The 17,049-nt window shown below is 40.2% G+C and overlaps 2 protein-coding genes across 3 annotated transcripts in view; one reads left to right on the plus strand and one right to left on the minus strand.

Annotated features, from left to right (window-relative positions):
- Nucleotides 1-292: 292 nt before the first annotated feature.
- On the plus strand, nucleotides 293-6,296 carry LOC311264643 (complement component receptor 1-like protein). Its single transcript, XM_084365667.1, has 10 exons — nucleotides 293-405; nucleotides 501-713; nucleotides 2,445-2,544; nucleotides 2,626-2,699; nucleotides 3,356-3,871; nucleotides 4,348-4,444; nucleotides 4,535-4,608; nucleotides 4,699-4,875; nucleotides 4,971-5,168; nucleotides 6,032-6,296. The coding sequence occupies exons 1-10, from the start codon at nucleotides 351-353 to the stop codon at nucleotides 6,055-6,057; spliced, it is 1,530 nt and encodes a 509-aa protein (XP_084221793.1). The 5' UTR covers nucleotides 293-350; the 3' UTR covers nucleotides 6,058-6,296.
- Nucleotides 6,297-6,298: 2 nt separating this feature from the next.
- scube3 (signal peptide, CUB domain, EGF-like 3) overlaps nucleotides 6,299-17,049 on the minus strand; it is an 86,850-nt gene continuing 76,099 nt past the window's right edge. For both annotated transcript variants that reach the window (XM_084365665.1, XM_084365666.1), the window contains 13 exons: nucleotides 16,430-16,552; nucleotides 16,196-16,312; nucleotides 16,012-16,107; nucleotides 15,757-15,873; nucleotides 14,581-14,742; nucleotides 14,217-14,420; nucleotides 13,624-13,785; nucleotides 13,358-13,525; nucleotides 13,096-13,257; nucleotides 12,814-13,011; nucleotides 12,532-12,684; nucleotides 10,017-10,096; nucleotides 6,299-9,716 (listed from right to left, as the gene is read on the minus strand). In XM_084365665.1, coding sequence (XP_084221791.1) covers nucleotides 9,564-9,716; nucleotides 10,017-10,096; nucleotides 12,532-12,684; nucleotides 12,814-13,011; nucleotides 13,096-13,257; nucleotides 13,358-13,525; nucleotides 13,624-13,785; nucleotides 14,217-14,420; nucleotides 14,581-14,742; nucleotides 15,757-15,873; nucleotides 16,012-16,107; nucleotides 16,196-16,312; nucleotides 16,430-16,552 — 1,895 coding nt within the window. In that variant the 3' untranslated portion in view covers nucleotides 6,299-9,563. The remainder of the gene's footprint in view (nucleotides 9,717-10,016; nucleotides 10,097-12,531; nucleotides 12,685-12,813; nucleotides 13,012-13,095; nucleotides 13,258-13,357; nucleotides 13,526-13,623; nucleotides 13,786-14,216; nucleotides 14,421-14,580; nucleotides 14,743-15,756; nucleotides 15,874-16,011; nucleotides 16,108-16,195; nucleotides 16,313-16,429; nucleotides 16,553-17,049) is intronic.

A 17,049-nucleotide genomic window follows, 5' to 3' on the forward strand; every position in this document is an offset into this window, starting at 1 on the left:
ATATTGTAAATATTAAACTTCTAAGGTTGAATTTCTTCTGTGTACACTTCCAAAACTACATAGTGCCCCTTTAATTAATGTCTTAATTGCTTATATCATCTTTGGTGCTTTTAATTTGATTGCATATTCATTTTATGTACTGCGTCGTTCCATTGATTGGTTTTGGATTTTGTCAGTGTCAGTCCTCCATACATGATAGTGGATTATCTGTCCTGCTTGTGTTCAGGTCTGTGCTGCAGCTGGGCTGCACCACACCTCCTCTATAAATTGCTCCATCTGATCCGCCTGTTGCCACTTTGTAATCTGCCTGTGAGGATTTGTTTACGCACAGAGACGCACAGAGGACCAACATGAAGCACCTCGGGGGGAATATCCTGATTGTATCGTTTGCTTTACTCGCTTCAGGTAAATTCAAGAAAACAAAACCCACTTTTTGTCTTGTGTGTGTGTGTTTTGTTTTGATATTTTAACTGATGGTGGCTGATATTTTTCCAATAAAGCGGCTCAAGCGGCTCGAGCGCCCAAGACGTGTGGCGCACCAGTCGTGTTCCCGCACACCAAGCTGGCCAGTAAATACAGCAGCAGGCAGCAGTTCAACAGCGGGGAGAAGGTTTATTACGACTGTGACGACGACTTCACCCCAGTATCCAGAAGCATCCGAGTGGTGCAGTGTCTCAATGGAGGCTGGACCAAACTGAACCTAAAGTGCGAAAGTAAGTTCTTAACTCACATGTTGGTAAAGAGGAGGTTAAATGTTGTTTTTCTTGCAGATGACTGTTTTTTTTTTGTTTTGTTGCTTTTAGTAAGATACAAGCAATAACTGTGATTTAAAGCTGCATGAGGCCCCCCGGTGGTCATGTGAGGACACCTACATGTGATTTAAAATAATGCACCAACAAAACTTTTTATTAAAATAAAAATGTGAAAATATTTTAGAATTTTTTTTTTTTTTTTTAAAGAAGGAAAGACATGGATTTATTTATGGATCACTACATTAAAGGGGTAGGTTGGCGTTTTTCTCAAGCTTGGAACACTTTAATTGATTTTCAGTCATTAATAGTGCGAATAGACCGAAGTTTCAACATTACTGTGTCTTCATCCTGTCCTTTATTCCTATTAGAGCTGAGAGGCACCTAATTCTACTAATAACACTACTTTTTTTCTATTTTAGTTTATTTTTAGTTTGCACTCGTACTCATCTTACTTCTGTTGTTGTTCTATTAGGCACTGGTTTCTGCATTTTTACTCCTTAAGCATGTTATATTTAGTAGATTTTGTATATTTAACTAGTATTTAATATTCTATTGTCTTTATTCTCATAAAAAAAACTGCGGCCAGTGTGTGACCCCGACCGAGGAAACCCGCAGGCTGTAATTTCTTTAGAACAATCTCTGGAAGAACGAGTTCTTTCAGGATTAATAAAGTCTTATTGCATCTTATCTTAATACTGCGGCACACTCATGAGTCTTTTGTTACTGTTATTGTTCCTTCTGGTCATGAAGAGACTAAACTGTCTTAAAAAAAATCCCTCATACTGCCTTTATGTTCATAGTCCTCAACTAACTTTCTGGTGTTTTTGTTTGCTGGTGCTGATATTTTAGAGGAAATGGAGTAGTGTGTGTACGCGTATTCTGACAAAATCACAGTAAAACTACACAGGTGTGATAATTATAGGTTAACCAAAACTGCACAACAGCTATACCCCAATAGGGGGAGCTGTACCCTTTTTAATAATAATAATAATAATAATAATGTAACCATAAAATTATATAACATTAGATAAAAAGCCAGATTGAATAGGTCGATTTTTACTTCCAGCTCCTCTCGGGTCCTCCAGACGGCTGCTCCAGCACAATTTGTGTTTTAATGATTTCACAAACTGTGTCGTGTTAAAGTACCAGTCTGCTCCGTCACAGCCGGCTAATCCCTGACCCAATAACACCCAGTCTAATTCATCTTGCACGACTGCTGCAGGTACTTGAAAGTACCTCTGTACGACTCCTATCTGTCGGCTCCAGTATGAAACTAATGCATCAAATCATTTTGACGTGGAATGAGACAAATCTTCTGTGATTGTAACGGCCGCTCGGGGTCAGACACAAGTAGAGAAAAACAGGCTGACCAGATGTTTGCCATCACGGGGTCTTCAACCTGACTCTTCCAGCAGAAGAACATTGAATTACATTACAGAGCCTCACAGTTAAGCCCCAAACATTTTCCATTTTAGAAACTCCCCCCCACATCAGATCCTTCTGGCAAATCTCACTCAGGTCGGCGAACCGGCTTTGCTGCAGCTCACTGAATCTGAGCTGTTTGGCAACTTTGTAAAATAAAGAAGTCTCTGTTCTTTTTTCTTTTTCTTTTTTTCACCCTGCAAATCACATTTCACCCCTGATTAACTTTCTGATTGGCCTTTTACTCTCTACGTATCTAATTTCTAACAGAGAGATCATGTGGCAATGCCGGGGAGCTGGCTAACGGACAGTTCAACTACGAAGGGGACTCGCTCATCGGGGAGAAAGTTTATGCTGTATGCAATGACGGGTACGTGGAAGCCTGAAAGAAATCCTGTATTTAAGCCTCTGAATTTGTGTTTGACTACACAACATATCTCCATGTTGACAGGTACACAGTGAAAGGACTGAACTATATGGTCTGCAAGAGGGCTGGCTGGAGCGGTGACGTCCCGATTTGTGAAGGTGAGCAGCAGAGCATCAGAGCTTCCTTACTCATTATCTGAAACTCGCTCATGACGTTTGTGGTTGCTGCACCTTGAGAGTGGGCGGTGTAGAGTTAAGATTGTGTAACTGCCGTCTGAATGTGACGCACAATGACGTTATTGTTTTAATCCCTTGGATATGATCCTCCGTCATACTTTTAATGTTGTGAAAACAAAGATTTAGTCGTTCATAGGAAACGCTTTATATCAGAGTGCACATATTAACCATTAAAGGATAAGTTCACCCCAAATTTTTGTAATTTATCTGCTCATCCCCGTGCCGATGGAAAGTCGGGTGAAGTTTCATAGTCCACAAAACATAAATGGAGCTTTACAGCAAAAAAAACATTGTGGTATCTCCTGAACAACTGAAGAAGACGGAGAAACATAAAATAAACAAAACAAAAAAGACATAAAATGGCTCCATACAGCTTGTCCAGTGTAATCCAAGAAGCTGGAAGCCCAGAGATCCCAAACAGATTTGAAAAGATGTAATTTACACCATTTATTTCAAAAGCTGAAACCTTCACTGTAGCTGCTCAGCTTAAAGCATTAGCAAGACGTGGATTTTTCATGTGCTACCAGTAAACCCAGAGGAAAGAATGGGCTGTTTAACAGAATTTTAATCTCCTCCAGAGGGACGGCCCACCTGCTCCCCCCCTGCGGTGGCCAACTCTGTGAGCAGCCGTGGAGACGTTTCTGTCCACCAGGTGGGAGACGGCGTGACCGTCACCTGCAGTCAGGGTTTCCAGCTGGATGGAGCTCAGCAGATCACATGTGGTGCCGACGGCCAGTGGCAGCCTCAACCCCCTCGGTGCCTGCCTTCACCTGAAACAACTGCGTCCCTTGCTAGAACTGTGATACCTGCTAGAACTGTGATACCTGCTAGAACTCTGATACCGGCTAAACCCATGTTCCCTGCTAAACCTATTTTACCTGCTAGAGAGAGTGAGTTAGCAGGTGGATGTGGTGTGCCAGTTACCAGCAGCAACTCCCACGCCAGCCTGGCAGATAAATACATCCTGAAGACATCTTTCGAGTCCGGTGACCGAGTCCAGTACGTGTGTGAGGTGGGATACATTCAGGCAGGCGGCAGCAGGTATCGCACGTGTAGCAGAGGAGAGTGGACGCCGCTGCGGCTGAGATGTGAACGTAAGAACTTCTTATTTTAGCCTTTTTGTTTCAAGCTTTATAAACGTTTTTAACCTCAATCATTAAAATAGTTGAAAAAAAGTTTTTTGTCAATCAACTAATCATATCAGCTGTTGTTGTAAATGCTCGTTACTCTATTTTTAGAGTAACCAGTAACTAATATTGTCAAATGAATATTTCCATCTGAAATCTATTGTAGTAGACAGTGAAATAAACATTCAAGTCCCTCAAATTTGTACTAAACTGTACTGGATTTAAATATACTTACTTACATTCCACCACTGCAAGTCTCGTGGAAATTTTCATACTGTGGCGAAAGACACAGGAATCACTGGTTCCCTGGAAAACGAGGGGGAGGTCCTGCTGAGCAGTTTTATTATATTGTCTTTGATGCACCGCATGTAAAGAAATATATTTTACAAGGTCATAATGAGCTGTTAAACTCTTAAACCTTCCTCCTGTTTCATCCTCAAAAGGAAAGCCATGTGGCTCAGCAGGAGAGATCTTTAACGGCCGGTTTGAATACAGCGGAGTCGAGTTTGGAGACACTGCTAAGGCTGTCTGTGACGAGGGGTAAGGAAGTGCATACTTTGCTGTTTTTCCTGCATACTGTTTCTAAACTATGATTTTGAAAATGTGACTTGACAAACATCCTTTCATCAGGTATAATCTCGTGGGAAAGGCAACCAGAAACTGCATGACTAAAGGCTGGGACGGCCGCATTCCCGTCTGTGAAGGTGAAGTGAACTATCTTGGTATCATTCCTGAGGCCATCTTTAATTTCTTGTCCTCTTCAGCTGTGCCAACACTACTGTTATCTCTTCCAGCTGTGCAGTGTGGAGAGCCTCCACAAGTGATGAACGCAGATATGAGAGGCCCCTGGGAGCCGCCTTATTCATACAGGACTGTTGTCCGCTATCAGTGTCGTGTGGGAACCCTTAATGGATTAAGTGAGAGTTGGTGTACCGAGGATGGGACATGGAGTTCTCCTCCTACATGCGAAGGTCCTTGACGCTATTAGTGACACGGCACTAAAAAAATAAATAAACAACATTCCCTTTTGACTAGCTAGAATTAAAACCAATCCGTTTCCTTACAGAAATGACATGTCCACCTCCAAGAGTGCCTGGGGGCTTCTGGGCAGGAGCTCGGAATGAGCCATATCAGTTCAGGGACACCATATCGATCGAGTGTGACCGGCCATACAGAAGGGACGGCCCCAGAATGGTTTCCTGTGGGAGGGATGGCCAGTGGTACCCTGGCCTCCCCAGATGTGTGGCTTTAAGCCCACGCACATGTAAGTAATCAATAGTTGTACAACCCCTGTTCCAAAAAGGTGGTGCGCTGTGTGAAATATAAATTAAAAGCCCTTTGAGGATGCCCCATTCATAGACTATAGTCACATGGTGGCCATTTTCCTCTGATGTCACACTCGGGGTGGGAAGCTCAAATGTTGTACTGCCATGTTCCAGGTAGCAAGTTCTTTAAATGTTGGGAATCTGACAAATTGTTAGCGTTTTTACCTCTTGCTGATTGATTTAGCAACTGAAAATACAATGGATGGTGAAAGTGTGGAGGGACATCGGCCATATTTCGGGGAAAAATGACATATTTCACAATCCATTACCATTAAACCATTAACATAACAGTCTAATTAAATCCAGTGTGTTTCACTTCCTGGCTTCAATAGACGTGTCCAAGCTGTCGGCTGATATTTTAGAATTAAATTTACATCTTTTATCGTGTAACACTATCAAACCATAACGTTAGCTAGAAAATGGTTGAACGCAAACATTAGCGGTTGTCGCACAGAAGCTAATGGATATTGAACACGGCAGCATGACCCAGCATTTGAGCTTCCCACCCCGAGCGTGACGTCAAAGGAAAGTTGCTGGCGTGTGAATATGCTTTATACCCAATCATGATACTATCACCTGTTTCAAAATTGACCCGTTAACCCTTTGTTTTTTTTCTTTAAACTTTCCAATTTAATCAGACGTTTACAAAAAATATTTGTCAAAAGGATTAGTGAATTATAATTCTGTTATTTATAGTTGGAACACACAGCATCACAAAAACTTTAGAATCGGGGTTGTAAATTAACTTTCTCAATATACAGTTTTACAACATTTTAAAATAATTTACCACTTGTTATTTCAGCACATCGCATGAACAGGTGGCACTAACGGGCTCGCTGACATGTGAACCAACCATATTCAAGCCAACCTGGTTAAAAACCATTCACCAGCAGTCAGTGGAGGACGGATGGTCTCTAAAGCTAGCTACACAATGTCTTCCTGCTCAAAGAAATACTTCTTTTTTTTAAAGCCCCTTTAATACTGCACTAATAGTGATATATTTTCTTATTTGTTCAGAACATGTTTAAACTCATTATATAAAGACATTAAAATATGTTTGAAATGAAGCTGAAGTACAGTATGTTTATTTCGATAAGTGTTTTGGGCAGTAACAAGTACAAACTTGTCTCATTCACCTCCTGTACATAGTTTTTTTTTTTGTTGTTTTTGTCTTTTTATTTTACAGTTGATAATGTTATGTGTATCATCTCTATAGACTAAAACGGTGAGTGAGCATTTCATGAACAAACAAAGCTACAAGAAAGATAAGAACACCAATTCCATTCATTTAAAAAGACAAATACAAAATCCAGACATTTCTTTACATGAGCAATAACAATTCAAGTGCAAATATCATTATCAACTCTATGATACATCATAGCAAACTCTCGTTAAAAGGCAACAATTCCAAAAAAACAAAACAAAAACTTTAGCAGGTTGCAGGAAAGAAGCCGATTCTGGCCGGAGGGTGAATTTTAGGAGACTGAGCTCACATGGGCCGAATGAGAACGCTGGGATGCTTCCTGGCATCGAGTACACAGATACTGGAGACCAGACGTACACAATCTGTGACTGGACTCGGGGTCGGCCCAGCAACACTCAAGTTTGACAATTTGGTTGAAATCCCTTTTGTATCATTCTAAAGTTTGGGTACTTGAAAATACCATTTAGTACATGATATGAAGTGTACCATCTCGTTTTTATTTACACGAGCGGGGACAAAACAAAGTCCCTGGAAAAAATTCATTAGATATCCGAGAGCAGGCATAGACCCAATTGATGCTCTGTAGAGGGTTGAATATACACGTTAAGGGTTTGGGATTATAATTGTACACATCTGACTGCAGTGGTGATATTGACTTTAAAGGAATAATCCCTAAATTTGGAGAAATACTTCACTTTCCTGCAGAAAGTCACCACACGTTGTTCTTACATTTCAGTTTTTGTTCTGATTTAAACAAGCGTTTACCCAAAAATGAAAATTCAGTCATTATCTACTAATCCCAATACCGAAGTCGGGTGACGATTCGTAGTCCACAAAACACTTCTGGAGCTTTACAGCATTCTCCTGAACAACTGCAGTCGATGGAGACTTGTTTTAAGAAAACAGAAAATGGCTCCATACAGCTCTTCCAAGCATTTCCATCCAAGTCTCCAGAAGCCCGGTGATCCCAAATTGATTTGAAAAGACGTTATTGACACCCTTGACATGCTGTGAAGCTCGTGCAACTACTTCTTACGGGGGTTTGCGCTCACGCTTTTAGCTTAGCAGCTACAGCGAAGTTTCCAACTCTAGAAAGGGTAAATAACTTCTTTTTAAATCCCAAATTGATCGGGTTTCAGAGACTTGGAACTTGGACCTGAAGCTCCAGAAATGTTTTGTGGACTAGAAAACTCCACCAGACTCTACCATCAGCATGTGGGTTTATAGACAATGACGAAATGTCCATTTCTTGGTGAACTTATCCTTTCATCATTAAGCTTTTGAGGCGCGAGTAAGCAGATTTTGTTACCTTTGAACAGAGACTGGCTAGCTGTATCCCCCGTTTCCAGTCTTTGTGCTAAGCCAAGCTAATCTTACAGTCTCATGGCTGTAGCTTATTTATTTTAAAGACATGAGTGGGATCAGTCTTCTCATATAACTCCCTGCAAGAAAGCAAATACATTTCCGAAAATGACGAAGTATCCCCTTAAAAGGGAAATGTTTAATTATCACGTCACTTATTTTACCCTGTTTTGGTCACAAAGAATATTTTTTTCCACACCAAATACTCAGTTTTTACTCAGACGTAATATTAACTTTGAGTATCTCTCTGAATAAGAGAAACCTCTTCTGCCCATAGTGACTGATAAATATTTCATACGAGTCTCAACAAGACTGCAGCCTACAACACATTTCACAAGCTTCGTTGGGGGTCACAACCGGGTGTGACCAAAATTGTAGGTGTGTTTTCATTCATTGCACTTTGTACTACAAAAGTAGGATGATGTGTTCTCAATTTAGTGCACAAAAACAAAGTGAGCCACCCTTTTTTTCAGGGCGGTCTTTGGAAGAGCTGGGCCAGAACAGAATGTGGGCGTTTTTAAAATGGGCACTGGGCGTCTTTGGATTTGAGACGGGCGGGACATCGGGGGCAGAAAGGGCTTTAAATTTATTTTTTTTTAATATATGTTTGGGGAGGGCGGGGTGTCCTGCATAAGGAAAATTAGGATCAAAGAATTCAACCCTCGTCTAATTTATTTTCATTATTTACAAGATTGAAAATAAAAACACGATAAAACTGGTAGTCCACAGACAGGCAATGTGAGATTATCGACTTACTTGTGTGTAAGAACAAAGTATTTCAGACGTGGAGCTTCCTTTTTGTTTTAAACCTAGAGACTATTAGTGAGTACATCAGAAAGACAATATGAGATTGAAGAATTAAAGTGACCTTTTTAAAAGAAGCAGCAAACAATGTCCCTCAAAGACATTTCTCTCTATCTCTCTCTCTGAGACATGTTCCACTAGACATCACATTATCTCATTTCTGTGGCTCTCACAATTATTAGTTTGTTATTCATCTCCCAAATGTCCACTAAGTTCCTGGAATGATAAACCACCTTTTTTTTTTGTATTTGCTTAAAAAAAAAAAAAAAAAAGAGCAACAGAAATTATGTCAAGGATGGAAAACGTTGGTACAGTCTAGACAGACGGAACGAAACATAGATTAACTGTTTTAACAGCGAAACCCTTGGAAACTGCTCTAAGAGCTCAAATATGGTAAGGCTTTGAATGACGTGGTACGCAGCTGCGACTTGAATTTAACAACCGCTCCTCCTCGAGGACAGCACACAGACGCTGAAGATGGAACCAGGGGTTACACAACACTTACACAACACTTACAGTCATACAATGGTAGGAGTTGGTACACAGACAGCTCATTTAAGCAAATACAATAACAAGCTCTATCAAGCTCAAACCGCGCACACAAATCATTACTCCTATTGTCTGAAATGGGCTACTGTTTTTTTTTGTGGTTTCATTGCACGACACAATAGAAACCAAACCCACTCACACACTCTACATCCCCACTAAATGCTCGAGCTCGGGACTGCAGACCTGTGCTGAATGGAGACTGACAAAAAACCTAAAACACAAGTTTTTCAGTATTTCTCAGGTCTGCATAGTGTTTATTGTCAAAGCCTATGGAAAATAAGAAAAGTTAAACATACTAGTATGTTTTTTTTTTTTGTTTTTTTAAGTCCTGTGAGAGTTGCGGGTGTGATCTGTAAGGTGGAGGGGGATGTCGGGAGGGGGTCACGATCCAGTGCTTCAGCGGCTGCGTGACGTTTTACTTGTAAGGTCGCAGGAAAGCGGAGACTTTGCTGCTTATGAGACGTATGAAGGAGCGAGGAAGCATCTCGTTGGACTCCCGAGTGGTGTACTTAAAGTAGTTGTTTGGGTGAGCCAGCACATCGAAAAGAGTCTTAATCAGTTTTTTATCCTGTAGGGGAGAACACACAGGTGTAAGCTCTACACATCAACACACAGTTTCATCATTAACAATGGCTTGAAGCTCTTACACAATGCTGGAAAACAAATTACTCACAACATGAAGACAAACAATTCTTTTCATTATTAATGTACCGCCTGACTCATACTAATGTTTGTTAGTAACACTCTTTGTTTGGCCTAACGACACCTTTTAATGTGCAGCTTATTGTTAAATCGAATCACCTCTCCCAGGTGGAACCAACAGTAAATACAACCAGCAATAAACACAAGAAAAAGAAAAAGTGCAAACCTTGAGGATTTCTTGATGGTTTTCTGACGCGTACAGTCTTCCATCTCGCACGATGTCCTCTACGAGCTGTTCGTAGTCCTCTGGATTCAGAAAAATAACAAAAGAAACAATTACTTGACATCACTTCATGAAGTGCAGAAAACAGGCTTTTAGTATCCAAGAAAGCTTGTAAAATACTACGAATACAAACTAAGAAACTTTGACTTAGTTTATTATCGCCAACAGGGCAATAAACTACTACAACAGGGCGATTAGCAGCTCATTTTTCTGCCAGTAAAAGAAAAAAATAAGATGAAAACTAAACTTGATAAATAAAATATTCCCATGGTTAGTCATTTAAAAGTCAAAATTCTGAGATAAAAAAGTCGATTTTTTTAGATAAAGTCAAAATGAATATACAAAAGTCAAAATTCTGAGAAGTGAAAAAAAGTAAAAAGAAAATCTAATTTATGAGAAAAAAGTCATAATTATTATTGTAATAAAAAGTAATAATTTTACTTTTCAGCAACTTTTTTGCTGAAAAATGAGAAAGTAAAAATGATGTGAAAAAAAATGATGAGAGATAAAAAGGAAAAATTACAGAAAAAGCAAAAAGTTCTGAGAAAATTTTTTTTATTTATGAGAAAAAAGTAAAAATTATGAGAAAAAAGTAAAAATGAGAGAAAAAAATTAGAGAAAACGTCAAATTTATGAGAGAAAAAAGTAATAATTACGAGAATAAGTAAAACTCTAACCCATGGGATGAGATGAGAAAACATGTCAAATTTATGAGAAAAAAAATGTAATTTATGAGAGAAAAAAGTCAAAATTACAATAAAAAAAGTAAAAAAATTATGAGAGAAAAAAGAAAAAAAATTGGAGAGAAAAACAGTAAATTTTATGAGAAAAAAATGAATGTATGAGAGAAAAAAGTAAAAATTACGAAAAAAAGTAAAAAAAAATATGAGAGAAGTTACAAATTATGTGAGAAAAAAGAAAAAAATTCTGAGAGAAAAAAGGAAAAAATTATGAGAGAAAAAATTTAAAAATTATGAGAGAAAAAAGTTTCCGACCGTTAAAGCAAAAGATTCACTTTGACCTTAAAGGGCCAGTTCAAGAACATATTTCCTCACTGTACTCCAGTGGTATGTCTAGCAAAGTACAGAGCTTTGGTTTTATTTACCCTGGATTTGAGATATCCAACTCTGAGGTTTCTACATTCATTTCAATATGATAGTGGTTGATATAATTTTGACTGTAGTGCTCAATGCACTGAGAAGTTACATAAAAATATGTAAGTAGCAAAACATTTTTCCAAAAGCAGCCTCCCTGTCACTCTGCAGTCAGTAAACCACAGCACACACACTGAAAAACAATGTTTTGAGCTACACTGATAACTCAGCCAGATAAGTAACAAGTTACTGCAAGACAGAGATTTATTTGATTGCAATTACATAGTTTGTCCACTAGAGGGCACTACGAGTTTGTTACAACTGTAAAATGTCTAGCTGAGTATAGCCTGTATTTCTGACCCCAAACAAGCCTGAACTCTTCTGGTAGGTGTTTTATTAGTAATGACTACTGAGGAGTCGTGAGTTGGAATGTGAATCTGCTGATGGACGAAACAACTGGTGCGACACCATCCAAGATGATTTTCAGTTCTTTTCAACTTCATTTGTTAAATTGCTCCTTATTTTAATCTTAATTATTTGTATTTTACATGTATTTTGCACTTTATATCTGATGATTTTATGTCTTTAGACGCACTTTGTGACTGGCATTTGAAAAGTGCTACATGAATAAAGTTGTTGTTACCTCTGCCAAGGAGGTTATGTTTTCACCTGTGTCCATTTGTTGGTTGTTTGTTGGATTGTCAACAGGATTACACAAAAACTACTGAACGGACCGACACGAAACTTAGATGGAAGATGGGTCTTGGCCCAGAATAGACCCCCATTAGCTAATGGTTTGGATCCAAAAAAAAAGAAGACGGATCCAGGAATTTCTTCTCACTTTTTTTTATATTGAATTAATTTTGATGAAACCAATCATGTGTGTTTAGGTGTCTGGAATCTTCAAATGGATGCCGATCAAAATAAAAATGTGAATCTAGCTGATTTAAATATGTTTTCATAGAAGGTAGTCTTTTTTTCAGCTGGAACATGTTAATAATTAGGATATTGGATTAGGTTAGATTAAAAATAAAAGGGACTGTTGGACTGTTGGACTGTTGGACTACGTGCCATTCTAGTTCTTACATAATCAATACTATGAATATATGTTATGATATATATTCAATATATATAGATTTTTTTGTATTTAAATATTTGTGTTGTATCTCTAAAGCTGGACAATTAAAACCAACACCATCTGCATGGCTTGTTACCACTGGAGGTAAATGAAAAAAAAACCCCATATATATTTATATGAGTTGATAATAAACTAAGTCACAGAATTTTTCAGTTTGCAAACTATCATTTCCTGGACATGACAGTTCATAGTAACAGCTGGCAGGTGTGATAAATGAGCTACATACCATCATATGTAACATAGGGGATCTGAAAGCCCCGGGCGCTGTTGGCCTCATTGGACTTGAAGTTAATCCAGAGACGTCTGGAGCGAGCTGTGAAGGCGATGGGCCGCTCGTACGTCTGACATGTCTCGTAGGTGGTGATGGATGTGGCTGACCCTTGCAGAGGCACAGAAAGGACTTCGGTGACTAATCAGGTTTTCAGTACTGCTCCTTGTATGGTGCAATCACCTCACAGTATAAACACTAAATTCCACTGAACCAACAACCGGAAAAAGAAACACTCACAGTTCTTCCTCATGACCAGCACATCTCCACATTCGTCCTCTGAGGGCAGGAAAATCTCTGGCACCACGATTAGGATCTTGCGCTTGCTGGGTGGGTTGATGTTCCAAATACACTCCACATTGGCGGGGTAATTACCGGGATAGTTAGGTGACTCAATGTAACCCATGAATTCGCCCATCTCGCCACCGCATTGCCTGTCTAGACGCACACAAACAAAATTAATTAGTTTCCAGGTCATGGTTAAGACATTAAAAAACACAAAACAGTAATTTTCACACTCACTCTTGCACTGCGAGACACTCGTGGCACCATCGAAATCAGTGGTGGTGTTCCCAGGGCAGGAAATGCAGTAGTTCTGTCTAAACTCTGTCTGATACGTCCCCACTGGGCAGCGGATACACCGGTGAACTGTGGTGTTGTAGAAATGACCGGGAGAACACTGAACTGCAGGGGAGGAATGAAGACGCACATTAAGTGGGGAAGGTTTGCAGATTTTTCGAGTATATTTTCCTTCTTTGGCTGCATAACAAGAGCACAAACCCACCTTTGACTTCACAATCATGGAAGGAGCTGGCACCTTCCCGCTTGGTGCTCAGGCCTCCCCCACAGGGGAAGCACAGGGTCCGTCCCAGATCTGGTTGGTAGGCGCCCTGAGGGCACGGCTGACAAGGTTTGAACCCATCGCCGGAGAAGTACCCCGTTGGACACTGGCCTGGATTTTAATTGTAGACCATGGAGAGAGGTTTGATTAAGGACACTTCACAGGATCAGAGATACATGTTGAACATCGTCTCTGGGACTTCAAACTACCTGCACAGGAGGAGATGTTTCGCGCCCCGACAGGCCCGTGGCCGTCACTGCCGGGGCAGAGGTCACAGGCCAGCTGCCCCTCTTTCTCCTGGAAAGTGCCAGGCGGACACTGGATGCAGCGCTCCTGCTCACCGTGGTAGTAGGACCCCGGCAAGCATCTGACTGAGAGAATATCCACAACGGCTTCAGTCAGAGATGACACGCGTCACTTCAGCTAATCATACAATTGCTCCAAGCACAGGTCACACTCAGTGGCCACTTTATAAGGCACACTAGTACAACAAAATGTAGTCAGACCTGCATTTTTTATTGACTAATCCATTAGTTGTCAGCTTTGGTTATAACTCCAACTATTTTGATTATTAAATTGATCGGTTTGAGTAACATTCTCTGATTCCAGCTTCTTAAATATCAATGTTTTCTGGTTTCTTTACTCGTCTATGACCGTAAACTGAATATCTTTTTGATTTGTGGACATTGATATAAGTTGATATAAGTTTAATTTGTGAGTCTGCCATTATTCTTATAGTTCTCAAATCAAAATCATTTCGACATCGCAGTAAAATAGCTCCAGTCTGGCTCTCCGGTCTTACCACATCGCCCATTGTCCCTCTCCCAGCCCGGACCACAGTTCTCCTGAGTGGGAGCGACCTGGGGAAGTTTTTGAGCCACCTCGTACTCCAAACCAGCAACTCGGATCAGGAAGCGCTCCTGGTTGATTGACTTCTTCAGAGCCTTGATGTACGTCTTCACCTGCTTTTCCATGCGCTGTCTGAGGCAGCTGAGATTGCAACTCCCTGGTCATGAGGAAATTAAACAAACTGGGTTTCAGTCACGGTCACACAGCAGCGGTTGCACGTTAGGTTGCATCCTCGGACTGACAGTAATATCAATAATAATGAATATGATCACAAGGTCAGTACAGGCAGTGTCAAGATATCGTTGTATATGACTGACCTGTGGTGTCTCCAGGTTTGACCTCAGCTTCTAGCTCCAAAGTGATGCGTGTCACCTCTTTGTTCGCGGGGTTTCGGGCACGTCGCCCTTTAGCTTTCTTTGAGGAGTCACATTTGAGGTTGACGAATGTCACCAGGCAGTTGCTGCAGGGCTGCGCGCTTCCTGTGGACAACATGACATCACATTGTGTGAGGAAAAAATACTGTATAAGATAAATAGCAACCTATACTCTCATAATATGCTGTGTTTCTGTAGCTCTTTCATGTACTTGAATTGAATGTTAATTATGTATGCTAGATATAGTGCACACTAAATGCTATAAAATACTTACATACATACATCTTATTATAAGTAGACTAACTGGGAGGAGAGATGATGGGTGTTTTGCATTTGAATTTTGTTTTATTTCAAAATCCTTTATTAACTTGTGGATAAGCCTCAAGGTTTCCACTCCTTAGACGCCCTGATGAAGACATCATGAATGTCCTGAGGAAGACTCTCAGGAGAAAATAAATAAATATTGCAAAAGATATATCACTTAACCTCGATCACAGATTAATGATAATGTTGATTAATGCTTAAGAGTAAGTAACTTCTTTGAACTAATGATTGTTTTTATTATTGATTCATCTGCTGATTCATTTTGTCATTACTTGACTAATTGTTTTGTCTTTACAATGTCAGAACATCTGAAAAATGTTTTTTTGTTTTAATTAACAGTCTAAAACCCCAAAATATCAATCTAAATATTCATTCATTTGACCAGCTGGCACCAGAGAATATTTGGCATCTTTCTTTAAATATATTATCAAATAAGTAGCAGCAAAAATGTCTGTGAAATGACTTATCAATTAATCAACTTATTGGTTCAGTTCTAATATAAATTGTATATCCTGGATTTTTCATTTTTCAAGGATTTAACTGTGTGAAAATACATATTGACTAGAATCCAACATATTATTAGAAAGGATAACTTCAGAAAAAAACCTTTTTAATTTACACATTTATGACAGTCCAGAGAGCGAGCTAAGCAAACTGTACACGAAGTAACGTATTGTTTTGTAACTTATCGAGAGAGAGGGACTCTGACATACCATCCACCTAGATTCCAGTGGAGAAATTGCAGAAATTGAGGCTAATGTGGCTAACATTAGCAATGCTACAACTAAGACTCGCCTGGTCCTAGTGTCCGTCCTCTGTCCTCCGTCCTGCCGGTCAGCTTCGGGTGCAGGTGACATTTGGCGTTTTTGATCTTGAAAGACGCCGTCTGCTTCACTGGAGGGGCCAAAGTCTCTACAGACAAACACAGCACAGTGGGTAGGAGCACACTGCAACATCACACAACAAAACACAGGCTGTCTGTGAAGTTGTCATTGACAGACTGGAACTGTTGAAAAGTGTCTGATTAGAGGAATCTGGAGGGCAGCGAACCTATGCAGCTCTGGCTGCTGCTGGAGTTGAGCCTGGCAGAGGACTTCCCTCTGAGGATGGGGATCCCACAACTGACCGAGTAGCTGCTGTCAGACTCTGCCAAAGGTCACACACAGAGATAAAGTTTTAATGTTTTGAATTAAAAAAGACTTCTGTTTTTGTATCTCGACTGTGGGTCACATACCTGCCAGATAGTGAGCCTTGGAGGCACAGGTAAGAGAGCAGCTCTCTTTCTTGCCCGTCTTGCTGCAGGTCAGAGTGGCCTTTGGTGCTACAAGACCGGGAAGACATTTCACCAGCTCTGAGGGGGAAAATAACACATACTCAGAATCATACAGAGAGCTGAGGGGGTGAAGGCAGATAATCGAGCATGTGTGTGTTGGTGAAACGACCACAAGAGGGCAGTGCTGCTTCATACCAACACAATCTTTTCTGTTCCAGTGCAGCTTGTACCCTGCTGGACAGGTACACTCATAGCTCCCCAGACTGTTGATGCAGCCGTATTTACAGCCTCCACGGTTTATACTGCATTCATCAATATCTGTGAATAAATATGTTGACAAAGAGACAAATTAGTGGACGCGCAGATGAATCACTGAAAGAACTAACTGTCCTCAATCAGACTTAAAAAACATATGAGGGAAGAAAAGGATTTTTATTGATGAGAACTGTGTCAGAAACCATGAGAGAATTATTGTGGTAAATCTAATAAAAATAAAAACGCTGGAGTCAATTTTGTTGAAATGAAAGAGGATCTGGCGTATTAGTAAAAGTCACAGCTGCGACTGAGAGTTCCTGAGGGGTCAGCTCACTTTGTCCTGTCAGAGAGTCACAGTGGAGGAAGATTAATGTGTTGGCGTGTAAACAGAAGTGACTCCCCGTTTTGATGTCGCCACATTCAATTTCACGGGCAAAACTTCTTTTGCTCTTCAGCGTGGAAGACTCGTGGCAAGCAGTAAATTATAATCACTTTTCAAACGCACGCTGAGCTGAAACTGCTAAAAAGCATCCGGCATCCAGATGCGGGCTGGCTGCCAT

This window comes from Pagrus pagrus (assembly GCF_965226575.1).
Source record: "Pagrus pagrus genome assembly, chromosome: 11".
Taxonomy (NCBI): Eukaryota; Metazoa; Chordata; class Actinopteri; order Spariformes; family Sparidae; genus Pagrus; species Pagrus pagrus.

Coding starts and splice junctions, on each gene's coding strand:
- LOC311264643 (XM_084365667.1), top strand. CDS start 351: ATGAAGCACCTCGGGGGGAATATCCTGATTGTATCGTTTGCTTTACTC. Junction 2,700..3,355: donor TGACGTCCCGATTTGTGAAG/GTGAGCAGCAGA, acceptor AATCTCCTCCAG/AGGGACGGCCCACCTGCTCC. Junction 3,872..4,347: donor GCTGCGGCTGAGATGTGAAC/GTAAGAACTTCT, acceptor CATCCTCAAAAG/GAAAGCCATGTGGCTCAGCA.